Source organism: Magnolia sinica, chromosome 3, assembly GCF_029962835.1.
Source record: "Magnolia sinica isolate HGM2019 chromosome 3, MsV1, whole genome shotgun sequence".
Taxonomy (NCBI): domain Eukaryota; kingdom Viridiplantae; phylum Streptophyta; class Magnoliopsida; order Magnoliales; family Magnoliaceae; genus Magnolia; species Magnolia sinica.
Window position 1 is genome coordinate 93,333,665 of NC_080575.1, and position 15,780 is coordinate 93,349,444.

The 15,780-nt window shown below is 40.3% G+C and overlaps 1 protein-coding gene across 2 annotated transcripts; it reads right to left on the reverse strand.

Moving 5' to 3' along the window:
• Positions 1-2,107: 2,107 nt before the first annotated feature.
• On the reverse strand, positions 2,108-15,552 carry LOC131240261 (polygalacturonase-like). Of its 2 annotated transcripts, XM_058238383.1 has the most exons (5): positions 15,301-15,552; positions 6,359-6,720; positions 4,152-4,441; positions 3,260-3,488; positions 2,108-2,446 (listed from the first exon to the last, which is right to left on the reverse strand). In XM_058238383.1, exons 1-5 carry the CDS (start codon positions 15,353-15,355, stop codon positions 2,228-2,230), a joined length of 1,155 nt encoding a protein of 384 aa, XP_058094366.1. In that variant the 5' UTR covers positions 15,356-15,552; the 3' UTR covers positions 2,108-2,227. The 2 variants fall into 2 exon arrangements, with proteins under 2 accessions (XP_058094366.1, XP_058094365.1); XM_058238382.1 differs by lacking the exon at positions 15,301-15,552 and having other exon boundaries at positions 6,359-6,876.
• Positions 15,553-15,780: the final 228 nt, after the last annotated feature.

Sequence of the window (15,780 nt, forward strand, 5' to 3'; positions counted from 1 at the left end):
TCTCAAGTTACGTAAAGATAATTATTTTAGCTCCTTTCGAATTTATGACTTTTGTAATATATGTCTTAAATTGAATTTGATATGAGAATTATTAAGTTGTTTTGATATTGATTTTTGCTCAATGTATTGATATGTGTTACGATAGTAACATGTAAATCCCGACTTAGGATTGAAGTAACCCTACGAGTCACTATCGCACTCACAACCAAACAAATTGTTTTATAGGGATTGAGTGTGAGGAGCCAGCGGGACTGTTGGGTTTTGGACTATGGAATCACACAAAGATAAATCTAGAATAGCAATCCAAGTGCACGAAGCAAATACAAGAGAACACAAAGATTTAATGTGAAAAATCCTTTCGGAAAAAAACCATGGCACAAAGCGACATATCTTCACTATGAAAGTAGAAATTACAAAGAGAAAAGATTTACTCGATTCAAACAAGCTTGAATCTCACCCTTGCTATACACCCTTTGCAAACCCTAGAACCTTTTTAGAAAGCCTTAGAATTTCTTATAATAATACCTCCCAATATCGTTTACACCTATATATATATATATATATATATATAGAAGAAGAAGAAGAAGAGGAATCCTAGACAAAATCGGAAAGAATCATAAACAGAATTGGAAACAAATCCCGCACTTTCGTAGTTGCGCGAAAAATCTGCGTAGAATCTGATTAGATTTAAGACATCAAATACAACAAGGACAACATGAAGATTTTTTATTTTTATTTTATTGTTAAATAAATTTCAATATATTTGTAATGAGGTGGGTGGAAAATGAGTTTTCAATGTAATAAAGTTTACTTAAAGTTGGATGATTGAAATAGTAAACAATTCCATTAATGAGAATGAATTACCATTTATTTATTTTTAGTTGGTCTCTGATTACCTATGTAATTGAATGAAAATTACGTGATGAAAATTGAAATTTATCATATTATAACCTCACGCTTCCTGGATTCGAATTTGGGCATGGCCAACTCGAGTTTCGAATTTCAAGGCGTGGCAAATGTCTTGGATCTTTTGCGTTGCTCAAAGATAGATGGTGCAAAGTCTTTACGCTCTCCTATGGTGATTGGGTCTAAGCTCTCTTGCTATGATTGTGATGTTCTTTTATATCCTCATGAATATCGAAGCATTGCGGGCGCTTTACAATATGTCACCATCACTAGGCCTAATAATTCATTTGCCGTCAATTAGGTGTGTCAATTCACGCATGCTCCTTGATTAGTAGTTAATTAAATGGATTCTTTGATTTCTCAAAGGCACCGTTACACATAGTCTTCATTTTCGGAAAGGTTCTCCTACTCTTCAAACTTATTCTAGTGCTGATTGGGCTAGTGATTCAAATGATCGCAGATCCACATTAGGTTTTGCTATTTTCCTTTGTGACAATCTCATTTCCTGGCGGGCTAAGAAGCAGTCAACCATTTCTTGATCGAGCATGGAATCTCAATATCGTTCGCTTGCTCATTCTGTTGTCGAACTGTTTTGGCTTCAAATGCCATCTCTCTTGCCTCATGAAAAAGTTACTCTTAATGATTTTATGGTTCACATTATTGGCTCACTTGATTAGATTGTGGATATTTAATTAGATTGTGGATATTTTTATAAAAGGATTAAATTCTGCACTTTTTTGGTTGTTCTTCTTTGCAAAGATAGATACTTCTTCCAACCCTACATGTAAATATAAACATGATCTTGACAGTTGATAGGTGGGCCCTACGTGCCTCAAAAATTCACATTGGATGATCTCACCTATCAATCAGAGGACTTTTGCTAGTTGAGTATGGATATTTGTGTTCTGTGATCTATTTGTAGGGCTACCATTCGGAAAGTTAGCAGCATGCGAGCGGATGTTTAGTTACGTACCCTAGGCCATAAAGCCCACCTGATAGAAAGCACGGATCAAATCAATGTCTGATGTACGTTCTGAATTAAGGACACAGAGAACCATAGTCAATAGCGAATGCAGAATTTTCCTTGGCAATGGAACAGTGATAGCCTCAGCAACCCCACCTCAAGTTGTGCTTAACATGAATTGGACATGATATTTTTTTCATCATTGTAGATGGATATATGATTTTTTTTATATTTAAATTCTACATAATCACGAGTTTTAATTAGATGGTAGAGGGGAAAAGTCCCTGTATGTTTACAGACAGCTATATAGCCTACCCCAATTAATTGGGACAATGTTTATATGATGAAGACGATGATTTACAGACAGCTTGGTGGGACCACAAAACCGCCAGACGTTCCATCAGCGTTCTTACAGAAAGATTGTGCCGGCTGATTCTGATAAGTAAGCTTCACATCCTGCAAACCAATGGCTTTGCATGGATTGACCGCACTGCAATCGAATTTCACCGCCACTTTAGTTGCAGAAGTTCCTTGGATGTTGCTATATTTCACTTGACTGATTCTTATACCCGAATGCTGAAAAAATAAATAAATAATAATAATCAGAAATGTTGAAAAAAAAAGTTCTAGTAATGGAAAAGAGAAGGGAAATAAAATAGCAATTTGTATCACTAGCTCATAATCTAGCCAGCTGATGGGCTCTTAGATATAGCCTGAGCCCAACCTGATTATAAACTGGCTTAAATTTTAGGGCTGGTCTTGCCCAACGGGCTCACATGTTTCAGTCCAAGCATGGCCCAAAAGGCATAGGGTTGTAAATGGATACTCGGACCCTAATAGACCCGACTCGATTTTAGTCCAGGTCCCATCTTTTGGACCTATTAAGGAATTGGGCCGGGTTCAGGTCTCTTATTAAAGATTTTGAGTCTGTGTAAGAGACCTGGTGAAAGTTGGGTCAGATCTAGTAGGGTCCGGTTAGTTGTTAATAGTGAGTTTTTTTTTATTTTTTATTTTTTATTTTTTTTATTTTTTTTTTACATAAAAAAAATTATAAAATCACACATGTAAAAGGGCCCATTTATACAAGTGGCAAATGTGTGTGTGATCTAATCCATCCATTAGGTGAGCCAAACCATGTAAATGCTCTTTTTTTTTTTTCCAAGCCCAACTTGATGGTTTCCTAACCCAATTGGATTCGGGTCCAAATAACGGCTGAAGGCCAAGCCCAGCCAAAATAAGAAGCCATGGCAGGATAGACATGGACCGGTAGGCCAACCAGGCGAACCATGGGGCAGTCTTTAAGGACTGTGGGCTACGCCCAAAACTAGCAAAATAAGAGTAAGTTTTCATATATATATATATATATATATATGCCCTTGAAATGCTTACCTGGCCAGGGCAACCTTGGTTGTGAGGGCAGTAATTTTGGTCGATTATGATGGGGTTTTTGACATTTTTCATGATAGCGTTCTGAAAAACGACGCCTCTGACGAACCCATAGCTGGGCCTTCCCCACGATTTTATCCTCAGTCCGTTCGAGGTTCCCTCAAATACGGTATTTTTTACAGTCACGTTTTGCACCCCTGCTTCTTGGAGGTGCTTCCCAAGGCTTCCGATGCTGCCACAACCATACACATGCGCACGTTAGTATCAAGCCGTCAATGTCATGCATGTTACATACGTTGTTTTTTTAATTTTGTTATTATTTCCCGTGCAACTAGTTGTAACCGTCCTATAGTGCAAATGAGCTGAGCTGGAGGCCACACCTAAGCTTTGGAATGGCCTGAATCTTTCTTTCTTTCTTTCTTTCTTTCTTTCTTTTTTTTTTGATTTTTTTTTTTTTTTTATCATTCATCCTTGTTGTATGCATATTCTAAATGGATTAGATGGTATATACAAAACACGGTGGGCCTTAAATGCAATTTGGAAAGTTTTAATAGTGAGCATGTACCAATCCCAACTCTTCCTTGTGGTGTGGCCTTACTGAGACTTGGATCAACTGGGATTTTTATCACCATGGAGACCACTATGGGGCGAAAATTATGGACGGATTGGATGTTATTAAAACATCATGATGGTCCCCACACTTCGATTTGGATGTTAAGCTTATACTAGAAACGTTTGTATTAGATTGGAGAAGACGGATAGTATATACTTTGATCCGAACCGTCCTTCCAGCCTAACACCACTTTCATGTGTCAGCGTACATGATCCTAACCATATATGTTGAGTACCATATGTGATTTTGCATGTTTGCCTTTCCTGACGGCTAGGATCTTACCTGATGCCGTGCCCGGGCCCACAAGAGATTTGCTCGACCCACAAGTTCATTGTGCCTGGGCCCACCGAGATGCAATCATCGCCCGTCTTAATGCCTGTGCGAGTGATAGTCACGCCCCTTGATTGCTGCACATGTATGCCGTCCGTGTTGGGGCTGTTGCCAGGTGCGATGATCTTGACCCCTTGGATCATCACGCTTTGGCAACCGTTGATCACCACGTGGTAGAGCTGGCTGTTGATCGATGTTAGGCCGCTGATTAAGATGTCTTTGGCGTTGTGGAAGGTTAGTGACTGCATGTGCGCACGATAGCAAATTAGTATAGCTAGATATCTGAATCCGTCGCATCGGACCAGACAATTAATATATAAAAAAAACGAAACCGAACATATTTCCTGTACTTAGTAGTCAACGGATGAGTTGGCAATTGCCAATTCCATGCGCGCGTGGAACCCCAGTTCACCCACGTGCAGGAGATCTGAAGTTTCCATCAGGTGGGGTCAGTGTTTGGATCTTACTCAAAAACACACAGCAGTCAGCAGGTGGGCCATGGCATATAAAACAAATGTACCGCTAGAATAATTGTTTTAGCCATTGACTTCGTACTTTATGGCCCACTTGATAGTGAAACAGCCATGCCCTTTTGGGCATATCCTTATTGAAACCTTTAAAAAAAAAACAGGTGCACGGAAACATTACCATGCACCTAATTGTATTTGGACCCATTGGCCTGCATGTCATCTACCTGAACTGTCCATTATGCTCTTCCATGCAAAAACTACAGCAATCAGATGGTCTTATGCATCCGTGAGTAGACCCATCCCAAAAACCAGCTGTATACGGAACTCAGGTAGGCTATAACATTTAAAACCATGTGCTGACATGCACAAAACATATAAAAGCACTTGGTTGGAGCCACTTGAGTTTTGGATACAACTGAAACTTGGTTTACCCCCTCATCTAAGTGGGACACACACAATGGATAGGCTGAATTTGTGAACCACATCTTAGTAGGCCCAATAAATAATTATGAATGTTTTAATGGGAGGCTAACCCCTCTTAAATGTTGTATGTGGTGTGGCCCACCTAAGTCATGGATTGACCTGATTTTTAAGCCCGTGGCCCAGTATGGAATGGTGCATCTGACTGATGAGGTAGATGTTCTACACACATCATGGTGGGGCCCACACAGCTCGACCTCAAAGGAAGTTCCCATGAGGTCGACCCCATATATATATATATGGGAAAAGGTACTATGCGCTTGAACTGATGGGACCGCCCTGTGAGGTCGAGCTGTGTGGGCCCCACCGTGATGCGTTTCAAACATCTACCCCATCAGTCAGATGCACCATTCCATCGTGGGCCTAGGTCTCAAAAATCAAGTCGATTCGTGACTTGTGTGGGCCACACCACATACAGAAGTGGGGAGGGGCCGTGCACTGTTAAAACATTCATAATCATTTTTTGAGCCCACCGAGGTGTGGTTTGCAAATCCAGCCCATCCATTATGTATGTCCCACTTGGATGAGGGTTCAGACCAAGTTTCAGCAGCATTCAAAACTCAGGTGGGCCCCACCAAGTGCTTTTATATGTTTTTGGCATATCTTCACATGATTTTAGATGGTATGGCCCACCTGAGTTCCATATACAGCTGATTTTTGGCATATCCCATAATTTAGAGGGGACCCATCAAATGCACGGAGTTGATGGTCGACACGCATCACGGTGGGGCCCACACAGCTCGACCTCATGGGAGCTTATCGCGAGGTCGAGCGCATAGTACCTTTTCCTTATATATATATATATATATATATATATATATATATATATATATATATATATATTACCATTTTTTTTTAGGTGAATAGCTAAAAGAAATAAAATTACCAAAAAGTCATTTGCTCATTAAATTGGTGTATCTCTAAGGTGTAAGTGCTAAAGAGTACTAATGAAATAAAACTAAATAAATACAACCGACCACAACAATCAAAAAAGTGAAATATACAACAACAAGGCCGGATTTTTAGTGCTAACATGCAATACTTAAGGACATTTTATCACACCAAGCTCAAAATTACAATAGCAACCCTTCCGTAATACAAACACATGCATGCATGCATCCATACTTAAATTAAATATGAAAATTCATGAGGTTAAATCTTTCATTAGCCTAATTGTTAATTTTATATTTACTACTATAATTTATGTACCTCTGCGCCAGCTGGGCAATTCTGATTGCCCGCTTTGCAGGCCCATAGGCCCTTTCCCTGTCCATCGAGGGTCCCACCATAGATCGAAACGCCCTGAACAGTATCGAAATACAGCCAGTGGCCAGATGGTCCTAGTGATGCGTAATTGGATGGAGCGATGAAGGTGCCGTCGATCTGAATAGTGATTTTTGTATTTTTACATGGGCCTTTGAAGTTTATGGGGCCCAGCAAATAGGATCCACGGGGCACTAGGATTGTTGCAGGCTGAGATGAGGCGCAAGCAGCAGACCATGCACTAAGAAATGGTCTGGTTGTGTCGGTCCTACCATCGGCTTTTGCCCCAAAGTTCATTATGTTGTAGGCTCCATTGGTTAATTGAAAGAAGAAGAAAAGAAGGGAGAGAATGAAACTGATGGACTGAGCCATTTGAGAGAGAGAGAGAGAGAGAGAGAGAGAGAGAGGGTGTTGATGATGGAAGTTAATGCCGTTGGTGCTACTTATATAGCATTCGGTGATAGGTTCGTTAGGAATGCTGAGACTTTGAAGATAGCCGCGCCGTATTTGAAAGATTTTGCGGCCTTTTTCTATTTTTTATGATTCAATTACTGAAATGCCCTTCTTGGAAAGAAATGGTACATCTGCTATCATGTTGGCCTAGATGGATGCAAATCCTTACCCTCCAAATTCAGATAGTTGAATTGTAACCTACCCATTTTTCATTCAACCATCCACTTGTTTGGAACCCATCCCACGGCTAGGATCGTTCTACTCAGTGTGACTTTTGGACTAATAAGTTGCCAAAGGGTTTTTTGGTAATTTCACATGAGCAATATGATTGACTAAGACCATCAAACGTTCAAAAAAAGCATCAGGTACCAATAACGTGAGAAATGGAAAGGACGGGGTCTTCAGTTTCAACATAGAAAACCGGACCGCCGCTGACTTGAAAAGTACATGATCTATACCGTTGGTTCAGACATTCGATGGGCCAAGGTCCAAGAATCATTAATTGCCCAGAATATCCCACTGGCTTGTGGATTGTGAACTGCTACTGCTTACTTCATACCTAACCGTCCACATGCAGGCCTTCGTTTGGGAAGATCCCAGAACTCGAACATTTTGGAATGGCGTGCACATGCTGCATGTGTACGGACCAAGCATGCTTTAGGCCAAGATCTACGGGAAGGGGCCTTGCGCCTGCCAATTGCATGCTTTTGCTGGATGGATTAATGCTCGATAAGTGGGTTGATCGAGTAAGCACGTGGGAGAAGCACCATTTAAGGCACATACATGGGCTCTAATCCCAATGCACGATGCATGCATTCGTTTCCATTACATGGCATTAAATGCTGGGGGTTTTCTTATAATTTCAGTCATTAGTGGATTTAACAGTAAGAAAGACTTGGGTAATTGCTTAGAAATTGCATAAGTAGAATACATAGGTAATGTAAATTAAAAATTCCAAATTATGGGTTTTAGTGTATATGTATTATGAGCCAAAAATTATTCTGGTTATTCAGTTTTTTACTGTTGGAGTGGTGAACATTTATTGGACGGTTATCATGAAAAAATATCCAGCTGTTCTACTTCAACAAATGAGTGTGTAGGAATCAGCGGTTAAGATTGCTCAACCAATGAGATTTTGGGATTATGATTTAGTGACAGTGGATTCCTCAATTTTAATGGATTTGGTTTTTCTTAAGGGATGCCACGTGTATAGGCATTTTTATGAAGATGGCATTCTCAGCCGTTTTCTTCTTATAATGCATTTCGTTTACGATTTAAAAAAAAAAAAAAACTTTCATGCACTGATAGAAAGTGATGGTTGATACTCAGGCGTTATGGAGTTGTACACCAGGCATGCATGTAAGTCAGATAAATGGTCTAGATTATGAGATCGAAATAAGATGATTGTGGACCAAACGTATATTGATTAGATATCACGGTATGAATTTTCAGTAAACAAGCGGTCATGAATAAGAAGTTTGGATTGTTCAATCTCATCTCATTTAATCACCTATCTATAGTGGTCCAGCAATTCGGAAGGTTGAATTTGAGTTAGTGTATTCCACGTATGCAGTCTGAGGAGTTATTTAATGCAGTTTACAGTCGAATAAAGAAAGACCATTCCAATTTTATTTTTTTTTGAAAAAAACAGACCAAGTGTACATTGATTAGTGTTTCATTTAATCTAACCTTGGTCTGATCACCATCTAAAGTGGGCCCATGATTTGAACGGTTTGGATCAAGGTAGGTACATGCAAGTTGTACTGTAGCCTTGTGCGTTGTGCATGGATTCTCATGCCTAATAACCTAACAGAGGTTTCTGCGAGCGGTCACGGTGTCTTATAACACGTGGAGAACACAATAGATCATGTGACTTCGCTTCTCTATATAGTCTGCAAGAAAACGGCCAGCGTGACTTGCGTACCAGCGGACACGTGGGTGAAACTTTCATGAGATCCGAGCTTTATCAGGTATACTGTCTTTCCTTCACCGTGGAACCTGAAAATCATAACAATTCAAAACTGACGTAGGCCACACCAGAGGAAACACTGAAAAAGTTGCAATGAAACACCCACCGACCGACCATGGTGTTTCATCCAGTCCATTTATCTAACTTACTTGATCAGGATGAAAGCATTCCCCGAAAATCAAGCTTATTCCAAAACTCAGATGGAACATAACACGTGAGTTTTAGAGTTTTTAGGTATAATTCACCTAAGGGGCGGCCTACCTTGGTGTTGAATCAGCCCGATTTTTGTAGTCAAGACCAAACAAGGGGTGTTGTAACTGATGGGTGGGTAGGATCTTATGCACGTAAACTCATTTCCTCAAAGAAGCGGTGGGCATTCTCCTCACCCACCTTCGCAAGTCACGCCACGGTTTCCGTTTGAAAAAGTTATCATCGTTGACAAAACTCATGTGGAAATGCACCAAATTCATGCTCTTCGTACTATATATGATACAAGGCGTTTAGGATATTATATAATTTTATTTTTTAATTTTTCCCTATTCTTAGTCGTTGACGAATATTGATGGTCCAAAACCGTACATGTGGGCACATGGACCAGATCAGGACCGTTCATTGTCCTGAGGGGACAAAATGGTTGAGGGTTCCTTTCTAACTGGTTAGTGTTAACTTACCTGTCTCCATTAAAAACGCCCACTAATTAAGAGGGAAACGGATTGGATAGTGATCCTGTCACTAGCCAACAGCTAGTGGTCGGGGTATATAGGCCCACCATTATGTATGTATTTTATCCATGCCATCCGTCCATTTTTACAAATCATTTTACGATATGAGACCAAAAATATGGTAGATCCAAATTTCAAGTGGATCACATAGTCTTGATTAAAATGCCCACCATTAAAAACGTCTCGCAGGGTGACAAAAGTTTTGAATCAAGCTGATATTTCCTTTTTCCCTTCATCCAGGTCTGTACTACCAAATCAATAGGTTGGATGTCAAATAAACATTACATTAGGCCTAGGAGGTTTTTAATGGTGAACATTCAATCACTACATTTTTCGGTGGTGTGGTCCACCTGAGTTTTAGATATACCTCAATTTTTGTATCAATCACTAAAATGATCTTTTAAAATGGATGGACAGCATGGATGAAACACATACATCCTGGTGGGGTCCACAAAGCACGGAACACTAGCCACCAGGCTAGTGGCAGCGTCACTAGCCAACCACTAAGAGTAGCAGTCCGGATTCAAAAAGACTCGCACCACAACGAAGCCACTAAGATTTGTGGTCCATGTGCTGCATTCCGCATTTTAGGGTGTTCGCAACTGTAGAAGAATGGAAAGAACTTTTCATTTTCGCTGTGGCATGATCTCAACCGCTAGGATCCTTCATCCTAGATCATTTCAGGCATCGAAGGGCATTAGGAAGCCCTTTCACTCATGGTGTGAAGATCTCAAGAGAGAAATTGTCGGCCCGAGAAAATGGCATTCGAAATGAGAAAATCTCACATTATCGCCAAAACACCAGGCCGTCCATTTAAAACGTGAACTTCACAATGATCCGTGGACCCATCCAGACCAATCAGAAGCCTTGGATTGGAGGGTGATCCCCTAGATCAATATCCGCCATGAACAGGGTGGTCATCTTCCTCGATTTGGCCGAAAACCGCACCATCAGTGCATGGGCTCTATTTCCCAATCAAAGACGTCCACCTAGTAGCCCATATTGTTAGAGAATCATCTATAACGTCAAAATACTGCCATGCGAATAAAATGTTACTCAACCAACTTAAACACACTTGATAGAACGGTTAAACCCAATAACTAATCCCGGATTAGTTACGTCCGAAGCCTTTGGAAGAGATTGTGGAGGCTATAAAAGCTCCCTTTCCAATTCAGGAAATGCCCTAAAGAAACTCTAAAAGTTAGCGAAATGAGAGAAATCAGGAGAAGGCGCCATTTATGTTGCCGCACGAGGTTGAGTCGACTCGATTCGAGTCGTCGCGAGTCGAGCTAATCCATTCTCAGTCTAATTGCTAGACGTGAATTGCAAAAAGGAGAAGATAGAGGAGATAAGAAAGAAAGAGGAAGAAAAGGGAGAAGCCGCGTTGCCTTGACTGTAGTGTCGAGTTGAGTCGACTTGGCTCGAATTGCTGCACGTTTGGGCGAGTCTAGGCCCACTCTCATTTAGCTGAAGATGAAAGAAACAAAGAAGAAGAAGAAGAAAAGCAAAAGAAGAAATGAGAAGTAGAAAGGATAAGATGAGAGAGAGAGAGAGAGAGAGAGAGAGAGAGCACGTTGGTGCCACACTAAGTCAGGACGACTCGGTCCGAGTCTGGGCCAAATTTGGGCTGAGTTTAGACATGTTCGGGTTGAGATATGAGACAGAACAAAAGATTTGCTGCCCATTGACACACCCTTGCTTGAGCCAAGCTACCGGGTAGAGTACTGACTCAACTCGTTTCACTGTTTGGCGCTGGAATTCAGCGCCATTGTTGGTTTACCAAGTTCAAGAGAGCGAGAAGGAGCAAGGAGAAAGGAGCGTGAGAGGGAGCTGCAGTCTACTTGGTCGAGCCGAGTTAACTTAGCACGTTGACCCAATGATTCCATTAATTAGGTTAGCTGCGAGTTGTGTCTATATATATCACTGTTGGATGTTTCATTAGAGAAAGTGGAAGGAAGAAGAATTGGGATAGATGATGAAGAAGATGAGTTGGGAGAGCTGTCGAGTCGAATCCGAGTTTAAACTAAGTTCGTACTTCTCATGCGATGTCGAAATGAGGTAGGATTTGGTTAAGACCGGGCCGAACCAATCGGGTTTGATTTGGGAGCAAGTCGAATCGAGTTGAGACGGGTGGTTGAGGTATGTTAATCGTATCCAATTATTAATGAGTTTAATATTGTATACATGCGCGATTAAAGCTCTTTATCTTATGATAGAAATGGAATTGTAGACGAGTTGAATTAATCGAGTTAACAAGTGAATCAAGTTCGGTTGTAAGAGCACATCTAACCAAGTTTAATTAGTGTTAATTGTTTTTAAAACCTTGCCTTAGATTGGAATTGTTGTTCACTCCCCAAGTATAGGGTTGTGATGTAGTAATAAACTTGGTAAGACCGAGGTCGAATCCCAAAGGACTGATACCTGTACATTATCTGAAACCAAGTAGAACTAGAACTAAACTAAGATGTGATCTAAACCAAATAAAATTTAGGGAATAATTATCTAAAACTTAAGTAATTCAGAGGAATGAAACTAGGGATTCAGAGGATCCACTTGTAGGGATCAGGGAGATCTTATGCCTGCATCAAGAATTATGGAATTTAAGCTGAACTTACTTGATCTGGTTTTCAAGAGATGAAAGGTATATAAATTAGAATGGATTCCATCATCTAACCATGCCCAGGAGACAAAGCAAACAACAGGATTAAACTAATTACCAACCAATCAACAGTACATGAAAGTTAGGAAGGGTACCATTATCCAACCATGCCCAGGAGACGATGGTGAACAACAAGGCTTCCTGGCGTCATAAACATCAACAAAGGGGAAAAGAAATATTCAAAGCCATTGCAGACCCATTGTAATTTCAGTCACAACAGACCATTAAAGACTAAGAAAACATTCCTTTAATAATAAACACAAATCAAATTCAGTTCATGAATTTAAATTAAAAGTATGAAATAGTATCTCCCATCTCGCTACAGGCTTCACCTCTTAGCCCTAGCTAAGAGGTTTAGCCACACACAGGCATGATGCGGCTGGATTTAAAATAAAAAGAGAAAGAATAGAAGAAGAACCAGATCTCTCTTTCTCAGCTCATGTGCAGCTACGTCCAGCCCTCTGCTAAGCTTCCTTCTTCTCTTTTTCCTTCCAAAAAAACCAAGCCGATCCTTCGTCCAAGCTCACATTCCAGCTTCCAGCAGCCAAGCCCAAAGCCTCCCTCCCTACTCCAGCCTTTGCTGCTCACTCTCCACGTTCAAAAAAACCACACCCACTTCTCTCATCTCTCTTGTCTCTTTAATAGTAGGACGGTCGGCGGGAGGAAGTCCTGGCTGGAGTCGGTTCCTTCCGTACGAGAGGCGGTGAAGCTTACGCAGAAGTTGGAGAAGGTCGGTCGAGAGGTTCCGCACTCCATGCGGAAGTTTTATGCAGCAGGGAATTCGGAATTTTCTTGCGTGCAACAAGTAGAGGCGTAACATGGAGCTGATTGCATGATCTACTCCAGTCGGCCTCCTTGAGGGTGATCAGCGGCCTTATATGGAAGGTTTGGACGGCCAGGATCGTCGGACCGATCCTGGCCATGAGTGCAGAACGGCCCCGAATCATCGAGTCATAGACGCGCACAACAAAGCTCTCCTTCTTACCGCTGTGTTGACGGTGGTGCTCATGATCGGGCTTTTATGAGAAATCCAATCTGTCCATTAGACGCTTTATGAAAATTCATTCAGATATGGTCGGGTTTGGATCGTCTTTACTACGGTCCACCTTGATTGATCATGCGGCGATCATCAGACGTTCAACATGGTGAGCGCGATCTCAGGTTTCATCCCTGGCACAGTCTTCATGGTCTAAGGCAGTACGTTCGTCCGATTCCAGTGGACGGTTCAGATCGATCATGAAGATCACGATCGTGGTCCACAGACTCCAACCGTGAGGCTCTGTTCGGGCGTTTCGCAGGGCGCGAAAAGAGCAAAATGGAGATTTCCGTTTTTAACTTGGAATCAGTCGGTCAAAGGTCAGATGACCTCTTGAATTGGTTTGGTGCGCTGCTAGTGCACATGTGCACTTGCACATGTCATTCAAGGTGGGACTCAGTGTGATGCTTGTGGAAGATCCGATCTGTCCATTCCTTTTCTCATCTCATTTAAGCTGTCTAGGTCCAGTTTGAAGAATATCCAGATCTCAGGTGTGACCAAAATCAATGGTTTATGGGATGATCTAACCATTGAGCCACTTCCACAAGGATCCAATGGATGAAAATTGTCGTGTACGGTTAATTCATGATCATCAGGCTTCATATAAAGTTTGGAGCTAATCAGATGGTGGGAACCCCGTGATCTTGCATTATGGATGTCTTTCAGGCCTGTTTGAAGTGAGTGACTGGAATTTCTCTGATCTCTGGTATGTAAATCCTCAATCTTGGTCCCATGGAGTCCCGTCCAATGCCTTGGTGATGCCAGAGCGTTAAATCCTTGCTTTTAGTATCATTTCCCATTCAAGCTTGTAAACACACCTTGCATTACAAACACGATTAATTCAGGCCGTTAAGCAATATCATAATCATAAATCCATGCAATCAATGGGGTCTAATATGCAATATTTGACCCTCAACAATTGTCCATGTGTAGATTACCTTAAATTTGGGTAGATGCTGAAATGAATTCAAGTTGAAACTGAGTCAAATCGATCTAGTAAAGGAATTGGAATTTTAAATCATCTACATCTACACCCGAGTGCCAGATAAGTCGAATTAGGCGATCTGATTCGGAGGTGAGGATTACCTTCAAGCTTTTCTATATCATGATAATTATATAGTTGACTTATTTCATTATTTGCTTAATTAAATATTTAGTAAAAATAATTACGAATGCTAGTTTATGTTTGAGTGAATTCTTCCTAAATGATTGATCATTGGATTTACATTCAAGTAGCTGAACATGCTATATATTGCAAAATTCTCTATTCCGGTTTAAATGAAACATCTCATATGGATGAACGCTATTGATATTTGACGTGGCTTATTTCACTACTTGTGTTTACTGTATGGATGCTTGGAGATCCTTGTACTAGTGGCTATTTGTCTAATAAATTAAATGGAGTTTTTTTATTGTGGATTTACTATCTTATGGACCATTTGTTGCCTATGTGGCTTTTGAAAAATTTTATTTTTTTCACATCCTTGGGATGGACTGTTTGCCTTATGTGGCTTAATGTAACATTTGCCCTATGTGGCTTTAATGAACCGTCTTCATATAACCTTACGATGGTAAGTTCTACCTGTAAAACTATAATTGGCCGCTAGTTTGGTAGGTTACTGATTGCTTGCCTCCAAGTGCAGAGGTTCATAAGTAATATTCTGTGAATACAGGGTCGATCCCACAGGGAGATGAATTGTGAGAAGGAGAAAATCAAATGCAAACACCCAAGCTTCAAAGTTCCGCACATAGGTTAATGTTCCAAAATCATGATGGCTTGGATAACACAACTAGGATCTGAGCACCGTGGTCAGCCTAATCGGAAAATAAAACAGTTTAAATATTTTAAATAAATGATATAAAAGATTAGAAAATCATGGATTTACACCATTGATATATATTCTCAAGCGCCAGTGATTTTAAGAATTCAACATCAATGAGATAATGAAAATCAAAGAAATATAACAGGTTGAGAACCTCTTCTATCTAGAAAATCTGATTGATCTAGGGTAAGCCTATCCATCAATGTAGATCTCATATGATAGAAACATATAGATCTCACAAGAGGATAAAAAACAAAACTTAAACAATAGATAACATGCATACACCATTCTTCTCATCATTAAAACAATCAATCATCATAACTTAAAGAATTATTAATCCCATGTGCTTCCCTTCTAGCTTGGGTTAGAGGGAACTTAGAAAAACATAACTAAAATAGAAAAAGAAAGCAATAAGAAAGAAAGAAATGCAAATAGAAAAGATCTAAAAGGAAAAAAAAAAAAAAACTTATAAAATTGAAAACCCTTTTAAAAACCCTAAATATTTCTCTTGAATGCTTTTAATGATGCCTAGGAATGCCCTAAGAAGCCCTATTTATAAGTAGGGAACTTCAATTTTCGTACAAAGTTGAAAAATACTAGAAACTTCCTCAAATATAAGTTTTTCAAAATAGACTTCTCGCTACACGGTTTGTTTAAAATAGATTTCTTGCTGCGCAGTTATCCAAAATAGACATCAGAGCTTAAG